The following is a 17,480-nucleotide window of genomic DNA, read 5'->3' as shown; positions in this document are numbered from 1 at the left end:
TTTTATATTGTTTATATGTGTAAAATAGCATAGGAGAGATTTATCTTCTTTGTTAGTTTTTCTACACTTTTGCTGTCACACTATAGGACATGTACGGCTTATTTGTCAACCCATATCTGAAAAGGTCGGAAATTAAGCAACATCTAGTGGTCAGGTTGCGAATTTCAACCAACGGCTCACTCCACCCCTCGCTTCCGAAGCACTACGGTGGCTGACACAGAACTAAGATGTTTTCTGTTTTTTACTTCTTTGCTGAAGGAGATAACACATTTACCCAGTGCGCTCGGTTGAAATAACATGGCGAATTCCATGTAAGGGATTGAAATAGCTCATTCTAAGGTAATAAAAACATAACACTTCTTTACGTAAGGTCTTTACACACCTCTAAAGAAAATTTCACACGGCACCTTTAAATTGTCTGGATTCAGTCAGTTTTGAATAAAAACCTGTTTATCTAACTTTTTTAGGAATAGTTTCCGTAGTAGTTTCAGAAAGATGTTTACGTAATAAGGGTCACGGTGCTTTTGTGAATCTTTTTCAGTGGGTTGAAAGTTTGAGTGTTGTTTCTGGGGTGCAGCGCTTCTCTAGTTTGCGTGTGCAGTGTAAATGCTGCAACTTGTTATTACGGGCATCATAACTATATATTATTTGGGCGATGCCTCAAAATGAAATATCAGCAGATACTGTTTGTTGTTCCATCACTACCTAGTAAAAATAAATATGCTTCACTAGGAAAGGTCTCATTGCATTTTATTGGCTGTGCCATATTTCAATATTAATGAAGGGAAACTCAAAGTATGAATTATGAGTTTTAATGACAAATGGAAGTGATCTCTCTCTCTCTCTCTCTCTCTCTCTCTCACCCACATACTCACACCTAGAATGTGTTTCTCACAGCTTAATCCAGTATCGTAAGCTTGTCAGCTGAGTTCTCCCCCCCCCTCTCTCTCACTCACATGCACACTCTCTTTTTCTAGGTCCCTCTCTCATTTCAGCAACCCATTCTGAGCTTCTCATCCTCTCCTCCTCTTCTCTCCTCCTACCCCTTCCCCTTGCTTCTTCTCTCACTTTCTCTCTCTGCGTGAACGAGAGAGGTCACTTCAGAGTGAAAATGCCATCGTGTTCGTTGGACTGTTGCTTGTATCAGGCAGGAGAGGTAAGAGTGACAGCGGCTACTTTTCATAGACTAACTCACCACAAACCGAGACGATTGATAGTTAGCTTTCAGGAATGTGCGTTAAAAAAACGTATATATTGTGGATGACTTTGTTAGGTTCTTGAAGTTGTGAGAAAGTATGTGCATTGAAGTTGAGTTTAACGCAGCGTTTATGCGAATGAGTTTGTGTACGTTTTGAAGCATATATTGTGAACTGAACTTTGCATTTTTAATTTTCTGGATGTTTCTGTGTTGGGCACAAAAAAATCTAAGAATTCCTTTTCTGTTTCTGGGCTTTTGGCATTTATGTGAGTTCACCCCCCTGACATCCTCATGTGCGTGCATGTTTGAGCCAGGCTTATGAGCGCCACGCTCCATCTAAACACTAATAATGTGATTACTTTGCAAAAGTGTGAAAATGCAAAATATTAATTCAATGTTGTGCATCACTTTGAGCCATTTCTAACTGAAATCGTATGTACTTTTCATATCTCTCAGTAGGAATCACCTGTCCTCTGTTTACAATTCTTGTCAGACAGTCTCACAATTTTACGTGTCCATACAAACCTGTAGAACGTCATTACTCGTTCTGCATTGTGTGAAGTGCGTCTCTAATTGCATAACAAATTACAGTGTGAGAACGTTCCACAGATCATCAAGGTTTACAGCGAGGATGGTGTGGGAAAAGTTGTGGAGGTTCCCGCCAACATGACAGCCAGAGACGTGTGCCAGTTCCTGGTCTACAAGAACCACTGCCTGGATGACAACTGCTGGTCCTTAGTGGAGCATCATGCCGCGCTCGGTTTGGGTGAGCAAATATGTGTGGAGGTTCTTGTACCCGTCCGTTTTCGGTACACACCCAGTCTTTGAGGACAAGCTGTTCTGTCTGGGGACGCTGGGTTCCCTGCGCTCTGCACTCCCTTAACAGGAAATCACCTTTCAGCGAGCCCAGACTCTTAAACACACATACTATATACAAACACACTTGTGCTCTTATTAAGACTTACCGTAAAGCTCAAACACTACAGGATACTGAACCCACGGCCGCACATATGCACAGGTTTCATTAAAAATGTGCAACAGGTTGTAAAAAATTGCAATGCACTGTAGCCTTGGTTTAGTACTGCAGGTTTAAAACGGAAGAAATGTGTTATATATCTGTTTTACATATAAGATTGAAGGGTTGCAAAGATCTAGTTCTTAATCTAACTGGCAATCATTGAGGACACGTGTGGCTGCCTTTTTCTCAGGCAGATTACAGATTAACCCCTGCCTAAATCATACTAAACAGATTTAACTCCTAATGACCTTTAGAGATTCACCGAATGCTCTCTGATAAAAGGCTTTTTGACGCCCTACCAAAGTTTCTGAAATAACCTGTGACGTTACAATTCGCAATGTCGTGCATTTGCATAGAAAACATTCCCCGTAAAGCATGACGTCATGTGACGAAGTGTGGTTTCTTTTAGTCAGCTGATCTGTGAATTCATCTCTAAAGACGCTGAGCATTATGTGGTTTAGTTGCACTCTACATGTTCCCCCAATACTTTGGACAGGCAACTTAACGGTAACCTTCTAGAAACGTTGCTCTTACGTAAGCCATTAGCGGTGAGGCTCTGCTGAGTTTGCTGCCATCAGTCCTTAGTGCAATCAAGCTAAATACATGACCTCATCCCCCTGCAATGCCTCCCTCGCTTCACTCTTTCGGAGTCGTGCTCTCTCTCTTTCTCTAAGCATAAGAAAGAGAGGATAGATTAGTGGATGAGAGGTCAGATACACAACAAATACATTAGTTGGGGTTTTGAGTGCTTCCTAAAATACATGGACATTACGGTATGTAGGGTTCTTTAGATCATTTATCATTTTAGGATCACATAAAATGACTGAGAAATTGATATCGGGCATTATAAGATGTTTTAGTCCACTTTATGCTTTAGATTATAATGTGATGCTTTTGTTATATTATGTTTGATTCTATTAGTATTAAAACCATTGTATATGTTACAAAGCAATTTATATCTAAATGTATTTAATGATTTGTAAAAGATGATTTGTGTCTGCTTGTCACACTTAGTTAGGACATTTTCCATGCCGTTTGTCTTCTGTGTAGAGAGGTGTCTGGAGGACCATGAACAGGTGGTCCAGGTCCAAGCCTGCATGTCCCCAGAGAGCAAGTTCCTCTTCAGGAAGAATTACGCCAAGTACGAGTTCTTCAGAAACCCACTGGTGAGTCCCACCGCGTGCGACTGTATGTATTTCCCCAGCCGCAGTCACTACATTCAGCCCACCCATGTCTTTTCTTCAGTCGGACCACCGCTTCAAGCTTAAATCCATCAAAATTAAGGTCCAATTATCCTCACAAACAAAGTGTAAGACCGCTTGATTCCTGACCTCCAAGTTACAAATCCCCTAAATATGTAACTATCATTGAAACCCGACAAGTTCCCACATTTCTGTTTTTATACGGTATGTGAGAAAACCCTCTCTGTAATCCACTCCAGCCATTCAGGAACAGCTTGTACACGTTCCACCTCACTAAGCAAGTAACATGCTTTTTTCACCGAGATCCTGTACTCAACACCTATAAACTGAAGGCATTTGACAAGTACACTTGACCGACGTGGTTGATAAGCGCCTTATAGAAGACTGTGAGCTTTTATTTATCCTGATTTATGAGCTTTTGACTTTGTTGCACGCTTGGAAAAAATGTACAGTACTCTGTTTAATCTTATTAGATCCTGTGCTTAAGGATGGTATGTGCGGTACGTGTATGTGTGTTTTAACATTTGGTAGATTTTGATGCAAGGATCTGTCTGGTCTGATTTTGTTTCCCTCACAGAACTTCTTTCCGGAGCAGATGGTAGCGTGGTGTCAGGAATCGAACGGCTCTGTTCGGAAGTCCCAGCTGCTACAGGTGAGAGTTGCATATAGCTGAAACAGTCCATGATGCAGTCAATCTCTATTAGGCATTTGAGGCAATAACCTAGTGGGTTAAGGACAAATATAATATCTAATCCATGACTATGCACTACAAATTTACAAAATTCATAACAAGATCTGTTCACTTAAAGGGACAGTTCACCCAAAATTTAAATTTCTGTCATCGTTTACTACCCTGTAGTTGATCCAAATCTGAATAAATGTATTTGTTCTGATGAACACAGAGAAAGATATTTGGACGAAACACTTCTTTGGCGACCACCATTGACTACCATAATAGGAAAAATGACAATGGTAGTCAAGATTGCCCCAATTTTTCCTACTATGGTAGTCAATGGTGTCCAAGAACTGTTTGGTAGCAAGCATTCTTACAAATATCTTTCTTTGTGTTCATCATAACAATGAAATTTATACAGGTTTGGAACAACTTGTGTGTGAGTGAATGGAGACAGAATAAAAATTAGAAATTGATTGAAAAATTAAATTAGATTGAACGGTTTCTTTAAGAAACAACAGCATAATGTGTTTCTGCTTCAAGTTTTCGGTTTAAAACAAGATTTTCCAAGACACTTATTTTCCTAAAAGAGCTTTTTTTAAGCAGAGACATTACATTTGTTTAGGTTTCTCTGGAAGCAAGATATAAAATGTTGAATGATATAGTATATGTCTGAATTGTTTTAAAAAATAATATTCGTAGATTTTGTGGTGTATCTCTATCCAGCACATCTATTTTCTGTCATCTTTCAACACCTTATTTAATATGCCAGAAAAACATAAAAAAACATATAAGCCCCCTTTTGTGATCTTTGTGATTGACAATGATTTTGATAAAAGTATATGTGTCCTTGTGGATTTAAAGCATGTAAGGCCTCACGCTTTGAAGAACTCATGTTTCAGATGGGTCCGTTATCTTCTCTCCTGCACAGAATTTCTTGAATTCCAGCAGCTGTCCTGAGATCCAGGGTTTCCTTTATATGAAAGAGACGGGACGCAAGTCTTGGAAAAAACTCAACATGTTCTTGCGCCGCTCTGGGCTGTACTACTCAACCAAAGGAATGTCGAAGGCAAGCACTTTTTATCCTTTAAACTTATAGATAGAGCTTTTATTTTATCCTGTTGTTTGAGCTTTTGACGTTGCACTCGGAAAAATGACCTTTCTGGTAAATGTGGCATACATTTCATTCCTTATGCTCGGCTTTAGGTGAAAGTTGTTAATGGAAACATTTTGCTGCCGTTTTCATTCCAGGAGCCGAGGCACTTGCAGGTTCTGTCGGACCTGGAGGAAAGCAACATTTTCACAGTGACAACTGGGAAAAAGATGCACAATGCGCCCACAGACTACCAGTTCTGCATTAAGGTGAGTTAGTGTTGTGATATTGTGTTTGATGCTATTAACTGTACTCAAATAACTCGAAAAGCTTTCCCAGCTGCAGGGTGGTTAAAAATATAAAGTGTGACCTCTATTTTAAATAATAAAAACTACAAAGACGTGTTGTAGTTATGCATACATTTCCCCCCGTGTATAATAACTACCAGTGCCTCATCAGGTGCAGTGCATGCTAGTCCTTATTAACTTTAGTGCCTTGATTTGACAGTAGATATCTTGCTTGATTGACAGCCCAGTAAGGGCAGGACAGAGCAGAAGGAGCTAAAGATGTTGTGTGCCGAGGATGAACAGAGCAGAACGTGCTGGATGACGGCATTCAGACTCTTAAAGGTACACGCATGCACACTAACACACGCCCTGGGGCTAATAACAGCAGCTCTGAGCGTGTACCATAAAAAAGACAATCTCTATGAACTTTTTCACAACAAATTAGACATTGGACTTGGTAAAAAATCTAGTTTTGTTCAAACATCAAAAATCACGTCAATTATTATGGTTGAGAATTTCTAAAGAATTTTCTATTGTTCGGTTAATGCAGTGATAGTTCCCCAAAAATAAAAATTCTGTCATCATTTACTCACCCTCTTGACTTTTCAAAACTGTACGGCTTTCTTTCCTATGCAGAAGATGTTGTTAACTGGTCCCATTCACTTGCATCGGTTTTGTGTCCTTAGAAGTGAATTAGAGTGAATGGGTGCCAGCGCTGTTCAGTTACCAACATTACATGTTCTGCGGATGAAAGTCGTATAGGTTTGAAATGATTTTTGGTAGAACTATTCTATTAAAACAAACTTCATGCGTTTATGCATTACACAGATATGACACCCCATACACAAACACTTTGATCTGTATACACTTTTATCACTTTTAACTCGCACCAAAACTCTTTCCAGTTTGGAATTCAACTATATCAAAACTACAAGACTCCTCAGCAGAGAAAGTCTGACATCTCAAACTTCACTACACCTGTGGTAAAAGACGCCTTCTGCTTATGATCATATGTTTGTTTGTAATATGTGAATATGATGTTCTGCTGTTGAACTTCAATGTAATATTACATTTATGTGCAAAAGTGTCTATTAAATGAAACAATGCTCATGTAAATGTTATACGATATAAAATGTTGAGAGACTGAAGTTTCTGTAGGGATGAATAGGATTCATTTTCAAAGTATTTTGTTATAGTTTAACAGATTGTTAATGCAAGTGACTCACAGCAGTGCTTTTTCTTCAGCGGAGTGTCTCTGAGAATTCGCTGGTTGCGATGGATTTCTCAGGCAGAACGGGTCGTGTGATTGACAACCCTGTGGAGGCTCAGAGCGCTGCCATGGAGGAGGGAAATACCTGGAGAGTGAGTACAATTTTGAGTATTTAGGTGCTTTGTGAATTGCAGATAATTGGAAAAGGTGCATAGAGCTCCTTTATTCATTTATGCTAATTTCTCTTTGTAGAAGCGGAGTCAGAGAATGAATTTGCTGGGAAGCCCTAGTCCCCTACATCCCTCTCCGTTGAGTTCAGGCGAGTGTTACAGCTTAACTTTTATGCCAATCTTTCAATTCTTTAGATCCGTTCAGATTAGATGATGTTTTTTTTCTTTTGTCTCTCCAGTCATCCACAGGACACAGTTATGGTTTCATGGCCGTATACAGAGGGAAGAGTCTCACAAGATGATATTGCAGCAGGGTCAAGTGGATGGGTATGATATTTTTACAATGAGCAACTTATTTTCAGGTTGTAAAGAATATCGTCTTAAGATTGTTCTCTTTGTGGTTAAATGCTCCTTTAAATGACAGAGTCATAGGTTTATTTTTGTTTCGCAGGTTATTCCTATTGAGGGACAGCCAGAGCAACCCGAAAGCATTTGTTCTCACGCTGTGCCATCATCAAAAGATTAAACACTTCCAGATTTTACCTGTGAGTCTATAAATGTACTTCTAATACTATGGTCATATGATATATATACAGAAAATATGTTTTGTTGGAGGATGTCATCTTTAAAGTGAAAGTTTACCCAAAAATGAAAATTCTGTAATCACCCACTTGGTATTTCAAACTTGTAAGACTTTTTTTCTTCTGCAGAACACAAAGGAAGATATTTCGAAGAATGTTGGTAACTGAACAACCCATTCACTTCTATTGCATGGACATAAAACCAATGCAAGTCAATGGGTACCGCCGCTGATCGGTTACAGACATTCTTAAAAATATCTTCCTTTGTGTTCTGCAGAAGAAAGAATGTCATAGAATTTTCATTTTTGGGGGAACTGTCCTTTAAATTGGTTTTTGTTAGAATGAGTTTAGGACAATTTAAAACATGAATGTTTCATCATGCATCGTCTTTGATTCTCTGGCAGTTCGAGGAGGACGGGCAGGTCTTCTTTAGTCTTGATGATGGCTCCACCAAGTTCACAGACCTGATCCATCTGGTAGAATTCTACCAGCTCAACAGGGGCGTCCTGCCGTGTAAACTGAAGCACCCCTGCACCATGGTGGCCTTATGACCCCCTCTTCCCTGCTCCATACAAATGATATACACACGCTGACAAACTGGATTTTTGGTTCTTTTTTTAATTTCCAGTAATTTTTTACAAGCTGAAACAATCCAGGGGCATATAGAAAGATTTACTCTCCGCTCTGGGATTAACATGGAAGCACTCGATGAATCTTCCTGGACGCCCTGTTTTTGATAAGGAAGCCACTTTTTTTAACCGATGTCTGTGGTGATGACCAGTGACTCTTATTTTGTCATAGCTTAGGACACGACAGGAGACTCAACATCCACCCCCTCCATGCTCCATGTAAACTAATGAGATCAGGACAGTTTTTTTCTTTGTATGGTGTCTGCAAAGTCTTTGCAAAAATTACTTGATGACGATTGATATGTATTATGTTATTTCTTACCTGAATATTTTGCACTCTCGAGCTGAAAACAGGTGATCCGCTTCATCCTGAGCAAACAGCAACTGTTACCCACTTGCCTTCCTCCAACATTTCTGTTCTTGTTTCATTTATTTTTTAATCACATGCGCTTTTCCTGGGGATTTCCTGTATAGTGGATTAGATACAGAGGCAGTGACAGTTTGACTGTTTGAGGTCTAACTTTACGTCGTAAATGAAAATCGAAAAACATGCATGCTTCACGATGTGTTTAACAGGGAGGAAACAACTGCAAGGGGTAGCAAATTTGCACTTCGATGAATTATACTTGATTGCTATGCTTTACCAGCATAATCGATAGTTACGTTAGGAATTTTACTTAAGCATTGTCTTCAAGTTGTTGAACATAAGCACCTTTGACAATATCTGCTGCATTCTGTTCACAACGACAGAAAATGTACGACTTGTCCCACTTTTTGTGGGAAAAAACAAATATGTTGACGCTTTTAATATTTTGTTTATACATTCAGTATTTGACCGTTTTAATAAACAGCATGACAGATTCTGTCAGTAGTGCTTATGTTGTACCCAGCCAGAACATAGAAACGTCATCTTAAAGGGATAGTTCACCCAAAAATAATCATTCTGTCATCATTTATCACCTCCTGTCATTCAAAACCTATATATGACTCTTTTGTTCTGTGGCACACAAAAATATACGATGGAAGTAAATGGTGTCCGATGTTGTTTGGTAATTTGTTATTTCAAAACCTCTGATTTTGTGTTTTTTAGAAGAAAGTCATACAGGTTTGGAATAATAGGAAGGGTGAGTAATTGATGACAAATTCAAGTTTTTGGCTGAACTGTCCCTTTAAGACCCAGGACCAGTTCATTCTCATCCTTGCAAATGATACAATAGGCACTATGTGATCCAGATCATCTGGATTAAGTCTGTGGCCTGTTTGAGTCTTGGCCACTGAATTGGCATTTTCACTGTCAGGAGGCAAATTTTATTGCGGTAACAATACAAATCTATTAACATTAGTTAATGCAATAAAATAAAGTAAAGTAGCAAAACAAATTTTTACAGAATTTTAGTATTTTCTACAATCTGCAATTTTTACATTTCAAGTAGACTTGGTTCCTGTATTAAGGAGCAACATACATGAACAATAAACAATAGGAATGAATACAATTAACCTTAACCTAGATTAACAATAAAGACAAATTTTTGTTTACAGAATTTATTAGTTTATGATACCTAATGCATTAACTAATGTTAATACATCTAATCTTATTTTAATACGTTGCCTACATGGTTTTATTCTGCTCCCTGCGCTGAAGTTCAGAGACATTGAAATGTGTCTAGGCCCTAAAGGTCCTCTTAAACATGACCCCTTTAATGTAGCGTAGCCCACCCCGAGCACAAGTCATGAGGGTCATAATGTTTTCTCTATCTTCCAGGTCATTAATTTTAATTTAACTTAGTTAAGTAACCCAAAGCTTAATAACTGCCTTTCAAATTAATGTGCTGTTCTTGAGCCATGTTTTAAAATCTTTAAAGTGACAGGCCGGGACAGATCAAGAGTCTGTAGGGACGAATGCTCATACTCCGTAACAAAGAGACAGAGTTGCAAAGTCACGTCTCGTGGGCGTGTCTATAATCCTCTAGAGCCCAGTGACATAATGTGGCGAGGAGATTAGCTCTCGTGCCAGCTTTGCGACACAAAAGGTTAGCTGGTGTACAGTTTCTTAGATAGTTGTGCCTACAGCGATTTTTGTTCTGTTCTTGACGTCCACATTGTTACCCTTTCAACACTGGCCCAGCAAGACTAAGCTATGTCAACCTCTCATGTTTTTTTAATGCTTACTCCGACCAGCCGACTGTTATACTGCTGAGCTAAAACCACACACGCCTGAAGGACGAGAGTGTGTATGATCCACACTGTGATTGTGAAACACTTTATGATACCACACAAGCACCTTTGTTTTTTTATCGCGTAAGAGTCACGCTGTGTTGAACTTAAGTGAACGCTCCGAGCACATTTCTCATCTCAGTGGTTAGATTCTGGTGTTAGCTACTTGTCTCTGTCAGTCAAGGCCTTGGCGTGAAGGGACGGTTCACCCAAAAATTAAAATATATGTAATTTACCCGCCCTTATTTTGTTATGAAACCTGGGTTTGGTTTTTTTCATTGAGCACAAAAGACACCATTGGGCACCATTCACTTTAATAATATAAAAACATACGCTTTTGCTAAATTTAGTCTTTTGTTCCACAGAAAAAAAAGTTTAAAACAGTGTGAAGGGGGGAAAACGTGATGACAATTTTCTTTTGATTTTGGGGTGAACTGTCCTTGAAGTTCAAGCAAGTTGAACTTGCTTAGTGTCTTTGTCTTGTTTGGCAGTACAAATATCTAAAAACTCTAAAATCAAGATTATTGCTTGACATGAAAAGTGACATGTTTACTCAATAAAATAGTGTTTTATAAAATCGAGTGTTTATGCTTAAAACAAGCAAAATATCTAAAAGTGATTGAAGAAAAAACAACTTAAGTATTTGTCTTGCATTTACTGGCAGAAATGTTTGCTTGTTTTAAACTTCTTATATTTTTTTCATTTTCCTAGTGAAGTAAACTCATCTTGATTTGTGCTAATCTTTAGATTTTTGTACTGCAAAACAAGACAAAAATACAGAGGAAGAAGCTACTTGCAGTAACCAACTATCATCTTTATTCTAAAGCTCATGTAGAGTCAGGCGTTCAAAGATGTGGTCGATGGAAGCCTCCAAAACATGTTTAGTACAATATGGTTTCACTATTAATCGTTTTGTTTATCAATTACAATAATCACAGTTTTATCCTGCATGAATTAGACAAGGACACCTGGACACAAACTATATTCTAACTGGAATACACATGGGCAAAATCTGAGTCGTGCAAGGTGTATGTTTGGGTGATGCTTTCTTTTGTTAACCTTTGCTGGTATATGGATCTTCAATTTGTAATGTCAAACATGCATGAGAAATATTAACTCGCCTCTTTTTCTCTACTGTAAAGAAAGACTTTAGTTAGGCTCGCTGGATGTCAACTACTTTGGGAAGATGGCGAGGATTTCACATGCAGGTTTGGCTCACATGCATCTGTGTTTATTAAAAATACAGAAACTCTCAAAGTATGTGAAGCCTAAGGAGAGTTTGTGAATCTAACACTGTTTTAAACATCATCTATAACTATATAAATGTGGTGAGCTCCAAAACACGATGAAGATGTTATGCATATTATGCATATTCCCTTGCGACATGTACCAGTGTGCATATTTTAAGCTTGTATGGTGTTTTCATCTTTATGTCACAAATGTCTTTTTATAAAGAGTATATATTACATTATTAAATTACTATTGTCGCCTGTTGTCTTTTCTGTCAGCATTAATTACACGGATGTTTACATTACATTAAAATCTTCTCATACCCCAGACCAACGAGCCAACACGACAACATATTGCATTTGATGCCACATTCCATGTTGGTTAAGTAGCAACTAATAATGATTACTTGTGCCGTTCTGTGCAGTTGTGGTGATTTTTATTGTCCAATAGCGTCATCTGGTGGCCAAACGAAATAAGTTATTTTCTGTTGTAATGATTTATTAGAGCAACTATCTGCGTCGACGCGCGGGTACAGCAATAGTAGTACTAACTATTAGCACTGACTACTGACTTTTGAATGATTTATTTGGCGCTTATTGTCAGGGTTGTGCTTCTAAAATCAAAGTTGAGCTTCTTGAAAAAACATATTTACTTGTAGTTACCTTTGAAGTCGATGCATTTTAAGCATGTTGTCATGATTCCTGCACTCACTAGCTCTTTACGCTCAAAATACAATAATACGATATGAAACATAATCAAGTATAAGTATTACGTTTTCGCGTATCTTGTGCATCGGCTCGTTGGTCTAGGGGTATGATTCTCGCTTTGGGTGCGAGAGGTCCCGGGTTCAAATCCCGGACGAGCCCAACTTTTGATCTGACAAATATAATTTAAGAAGATAGATTGATGGTTTGTTAATGTGCGAGACATTATATATAGTTTGCTTTTCTTAACAAAAGAAAACATTTACACTGTGAAGACACATTTTGTCTTGATTTGAGTTTGGTATAAATTGAGGTCAGAGCCAACTGCAAATGGGTTGGTAAACTGCAAGTGCTGCCCAAAAAACATCCAGAGGATTTTGATTGGTTCATTTAATGACGTATGCTGTAGTATTTGAACTTGATCCCCATTTTGTTTAGCAATATTTTTTATTTTCCCTTGAAAAAAAAAACTAATTTAGTTTGCAGTTGTGGTGTTTTTTCTAGTCCAATGGGGCCACCTGGTGGCCTGCACATGTTATTTGCCGCAGCAATAAGTCATTGGTGTGTAGATTCTACTCTGTATCATTCCAAGAAAATACATATATATAATATATAAGTGCAGTAATAGTAAATTGTAATATTTCATAGATGATTTATTTGTGATCATTTCTCAAGGAGTGCGTGCAAACATTACATATACAGAGTATTGAAAACTGTCCACGTGTACACACGCACCACCCTTTCAGGCGCGCTCTCTACGTGTGCCCCATTGACGTCTAATAAAACGTAATTTCTGAACTAATAACAATATTTAGCTATCTACGAGCGTGACAAATATATAGTTGTTAGTAAATACAAGTAGACTAAATCATTACGTTTTAAGTACCTTTATGATGTCGTTATGTGGGCGCTCTGTAATTTGATAGAATACTGCACGCTGCACTATATTTTTACATTTCTTTCATTTAAACAGAAACTGTAGGTTGTCGATTCTGCATTACTACAAATTTTCTGTTATCATGTGTCTGCCCATTGGCTCGTTGGTCTAGGGGTATGATTCTCGCTTTGGGTGCGAGAGGTCCCGGGTTCAAATCCCGGACGAGCCCAGATTTTAATCTAATTTAAAAGTAGAAATGATGAAAGGTTTAGCAGTTTCTTAGCAAGTACATGAAACATATTCATTCGACAGCACACAGCTGCGTGTTGCTTCACAGTTGATGGCTTCGCTAGAGACACTTAGATGGAAACTGAGAAGTCAAACGGTACTTTCACACAATTTGTATTTTCACTTCTCTTTAATAAATTCTTAGTTAATCAAGCAGATCTGAGTGTAGCAGCCCAATAAAACAGGATTATCTTTAAACAAACATTGGCTATATTTATTTGGATATAGGCTAGCCTCCTATTGCATACTGCAAGGATTTTTAATGAGATAATGTTCCGATTTTTATTCTCGTTTGTCAAAATACTGATTGTATTATAATATTATTACTGTTAAATGAAAAAAAGCGAATGTCATATAAAGAATTAGGGAATGTTGAATTATATGGTGCAAGTGTAGGTGTTTTATAGACCTATATGTATGAAATATTGTTTTTATAAACTTCAATCATAAGATTATATATGTTTATACATGTTTATACATTTCATGTTTATACATACATTTTTTGCATTTATAAGAGACATTCAGATTTAAAACTCAATCATATGACATGTTTTGATACCGGTAAAATCCACCATCCCAAAACATGTGTCTCAGAATATTCAGATTATTCAGTAACTGCACTGCTGCATAATATGAAATCATCCTGTCAAATATGCCATTATGACCAGCTATTTTCATAAAATATGTATTTTTTATCTCAAGCATTTAATTTTTAACCTGTTTTACTGAGGAAAAATATTTTCATGCCAAGATGCTTTGCATCAGCTGTTCACGCTTCACTGTTCTGAGAGTGTTTATAGACCTCAGAGTTTAGAGACACTTTAAAACTGAAAAACTTTGATGACCAACCTTAAAGTTAGAACTATGATTTCTCTCATCCTTTGGTCACTGTGTTACATTCAAGGTAAATAAAGTTTATTACAAGATTGTTCAGAAAGTTTAATAGGAAATTGTGTTTGTTTAGGTATCTTGACAGATCTTTTCAGAAATGTACATGTTTATATTTATTTTATAACGATATTACAAGTTGAAGAACATATCTGGAACTGGACTTGATGTTATTTCATCTGTTCTTCACAGGTTCTTTGGGTCAGGTTGTGACTCAGTCTGGAAATCAGAGAGTGGATCCTGGTAAAACTGTTACTATTGAATGTAAACACACACCAGCAGTATTCTGTATTAAAGAAACAGGTTCCTCTCAGTATTGCATGGCCTGGTATCATCAGAATCTTGGAGAAGCTCCTAAACTCCTGATCTCTTCCACATCTGATAGAGCTTCAGGAGTTTCCTCTAGATTCAGTGGCAGTGAGAGTGGAAACCACATTGATTTTACTTTGACCATCAGTGACGTTCAGCCTGAAGATTCAGGAGATTATTACTGTCAGAGTGCACACAACAGAGGAGACAATAAGAACAAAGACTGGGTGTTCACACAGTGTTACAGCGTCATACAAAAACCTCTCCTGTAAATATCAGTACAGCTTTGACTCACTGGAGATTTATTTAGTTCTGGTGAATAATTGCTGTAACTTCGTTTTCCAAATATCTTTTTTTGTAATTTTGATTAAAAATGTAATTAAATTGTGAGGCATATTCCAGTTATTCTAGGATTTTATTTTTATCTCAGGCAATTGAAGAGAAACAGAAACAGAATTCAAGTCACTCATCCAGTCTAAACATAAACCAAGAGCAGACAAATTGTTACAAATGGAATTCTTATAACCAGCAACAGTTAACACCTTGGAAACAAGCATCTCCATTAATATTTTAGGGTTTCGAATTTGAAAACACTGGTTTTGAATGACACATTTTACACATTGCCCCTCCCCCCAAACTAAATATTTGAAAGCATTAACACTGAAAGAATGTAAACTTCTTACGTCCCCTTGTCTAAATAATATTCTACGGTTGAAGAGTCTAGTCGACTGAACACACAGAGTTTTCAGATCTGGAGACAAAGTTTGACACAGACACCAGGTGCTTGTTCAATCAAAGTCCAATGTTTATTGTTAAGGACTAATATTTATAAACTTGCATCAGGAGGCGTCATATAAAACCACCAAAACAGTGGAAAATCACCAGACTTTCTGTTTAGTCTTATTCCTCCTGAACAATCAGATATGATTACAAAGTACGTATTCAATATTACAGTATCATAACAATTGTCCCTTACATTAGGGACGAGGTTAAACAACAAGAAAGTAAGGCACATCTTATGTGAATAGAAGCTAATACTAATAGGAATGAATATGAAAGAATACATATGATATATGAATTTTGTATTAAACACAGATGCAATATTTGTAGAAGACAGGACGAAATCCAGATTCTCACAAACACAAAACATGCAGACTTTTAATTTTAATAATACATTTTTATTTGTTTCAGACAGGTTACTACGAGTTATCTTCATGTAAAAGTCTGTCGTTTCAAGGAAGAGCATTTACACTGAACATTTCATGTTTATACATACATGTTTTGCATTTATAAGAGACATTCAGATTTTAAAACTCAATCATATGACATGTTTTGATACCGGTAAAATCCACCATCCCAAAACATGTGTCTCAGAATATTCAGATTATTCAGTAACTGCACTGCTGCATAATATTACAATTATCCTGTCAAATATGCCATTATGACCAGCTATTTTTATAAAATATGTATTTTTTATCTCAAGCATTTAATTTGCAACCTGTTTTACTTAGGAAAAATATTTTCATGCCAAAGATGCTTTGCATCAGCTGTTCACGCTTCAGTGCTCTGAGAGTGTTTATAGACCTCAGAGTTTAGAGACACTTTAAAACTGAAAAACTTTGATGACCAACCTTAAAGTTAGAACTATGATTTCTCTCATCCTTTGGTCACTGTGTTACATTCAAGGTAAATAAAGTTTATTACAAGATCGTTCAGAAAGTTTAATAGGAAATTGTGTTTGTTTAGGTATCTTGACAGATCTTTTCAGAAATGTACATGTTTATATTTATTTTATAACGATATTACAAGTTGAAGAACATATCTGGAACTGGACTTGATGTTATTTCATCTGTTCTTCACAGGTTCTTTGGGTCAGGTTTTGACTCAGTCTGGAAGTCAGACAGTGGAGCCTGGTCAAGCTATTACTATTGAATGTAAACACACACCAAGTGTTAACTGTATTAAAGAAAAAGGTTCCACTCAGGATTGCATGGCCTGGTATCATCAGAATCTTGGAGAAGCTCCCAAACGCCTGATCTCTTCCACATCTGATAGAGCTTCAGGAGTTTCCTCTAGATTCAGTGGCAGTGAGAGTGGAAACCACATTGATTTTACTCTGACCATCAGTAACGTTCAGCCTGAAGATTCAGGAGATTATTACTGTCAGAGTGCACACGACAGAGGCAGTAATGACTGGGTGTTCACACAGTGTTACAGCGTCATACAAAAACCTCTCCTGTAAATATGAGTACAGCTTTGACTCACTGGTGATTTATTTAGTTCTGGTGAACTTTTGCTGTAACTTCGTTTTCCAAATATCTTTTTTGTAATTTTGATTAAAAATGCAATTAAATTGTGAGGCATATTCCAGTTATTCTAGGATTTAATTTTTATCTCAGGCAATTGAAGAGAAACAGAAACAGAATTCAAGTCACTCATCCAGTCTAAACATAAACCAAGGGCAGACAAATTGTTACAAATTATATTCTATCATAACACATTTTATACATTGTCCCTTCCCCCCAAAAAAATATTTGAATATATTCAGGCAGGTTACTACGAGATATCTTCCTGTAAAAGTCGTTTCACAGAAGAGTATTTACATTGTAAAAATACTTTGCATTGCAACTTCATGCTTCAGTGCTCTGTAAGTGTTTATAGACCACTGTGTTTATTATTGAAGGATTGAGAGATTTTGAGATCTAGAATTGTGGATCTGAAATGAAACTTGGCTTCAATATCCATTACTTTTGGGGTACTGACAATGAACCTGGGGTAAGTAACAACTTATACATTATATACATACAAATATAGATTTTACATGCCACATGACACTTATGATTTTAATACTACATAGAAAAACATTGACATGTATTTGGTAACTAAGTTTTTGGGCTACTTTTAATTTT

General features: G+C 37.2%; 1 protein-coding gene, 2 non-coding genes and 2 gene segments (V, D, J or C); all 5 read left to right on the top strand.

Annotated features, from left to right (window-relative positions):
- Positions 1–11,755, top strand: part of grb10a (growth factor receptor-bound protein 10a) — a 40,951-nt gene extending 29,196 nt beyond the window's left edge. Inside the window, exons 6-17 of the mRNA XM_056740979.1 lie at positions 1,808–1,964; positions 3,267–3,382; positions 3,996–4,070; positions 5,023–5,160; positions 5,343–5,453; positions 5,715–5,813; positions 6,377–6,454; positions 6,717–6,833; positions 6,934–7,000; positions 7,091–7,178; positions 7,303–7,396; positions 7,837–11,755. Coding sequence (XP_056596957.1) covers positions 1,808–1,964; positions 3,267–3,382; positions 3,996–4,070; positions 5,023–5,160; positions 5,343–5,453; positions 5,715–5,813; positions 6,377–6,454; positions 6,717–6,833; positions 6,934–7,000; positions 7,091–7,178; positions 7,303–7,396; positions 7,837–7,983 — 1,287 coding nt within the window. The 3' untranslated portion in view covers positions 7,984–11,755. The remainder of the gene's footprint in view (positions 1–1,807; positions 1,965–3,266; positions 3,383–3,995; positions 4,071–5,022; positions 5,161–5,342; positions 5,454–5,714; positions 5,814–6,376; positions 6,455–6,716; positions 6,834–6,933; positions 7,001–7,090; positions 7,179–7,302; positions 7,397–7,836) is intronic.
- A 544-nt stretch (positions 11,756–12,299) lies between these two features.
- On the top strand, positions 12,300–12,371 carry trnap-ugg (transfer RNA proline (anticodon UGG)). The gene has a single exon. It is a non-coding gene; the product is annotated as a tRNA-Pro (tRNA).
- An 872-nt stretch (positions 12,372–13,243) lies between these two features.
- Positions 13,244–13,315, top strand: trnap-ugg (transfer RNA proline (anticodon UGG)). Its single transcript has one exon. It is a non-coding gene; the product is annotated as a tRNA-Pro (tRNA).
- A 900-nt stretch (positions 13,316–14,215) lies between these two features.
- Positions 14,216–14,843, top strand: LOC130416127 (Ig kappa chain V region 3381-like). The segment is given in 2 exon segments: positions 14,216–14,278; positions 14,455–14,843. Coding segments are annotated over 2 exon segments (429 nt in total).
- Positions 14,844–16,194: 1,351 nt separating this feature from the next.
- LOC130415499 (immunoglobulin lambda variable 2-23-like) lies at positions 16,195–16,924 on the top strand. The segment is given in 2 exon segments: positions 16,195–16,257; positions 16,434–16,924. Coding segments are annotated over 2 exon segments (420 nt in total).
- Positions 16,925–17,480: the final 556 nt, after the last annotated feature.

Source organism: Triplophysa dalaica, chromosome 25, assembly GCF_015846415.1.
Source record: "Triplophysa dalaica isolate WHDGS20190420 chromosome 25, ASM1584641v1, whole genome shotgun sequence".
Lineage (NCBI taxonomy): Eukaryota > Metazoa > Chordata > Actinopteri > Cypriniformes > Nemacheilidae > Triplophysa > Triplophysa dalaica.
The sequence above is the reverse complement of the archived record's forward strand: the minus strand, read 5'-3'. Positions and strand labels throughout refer to the sequence as shown.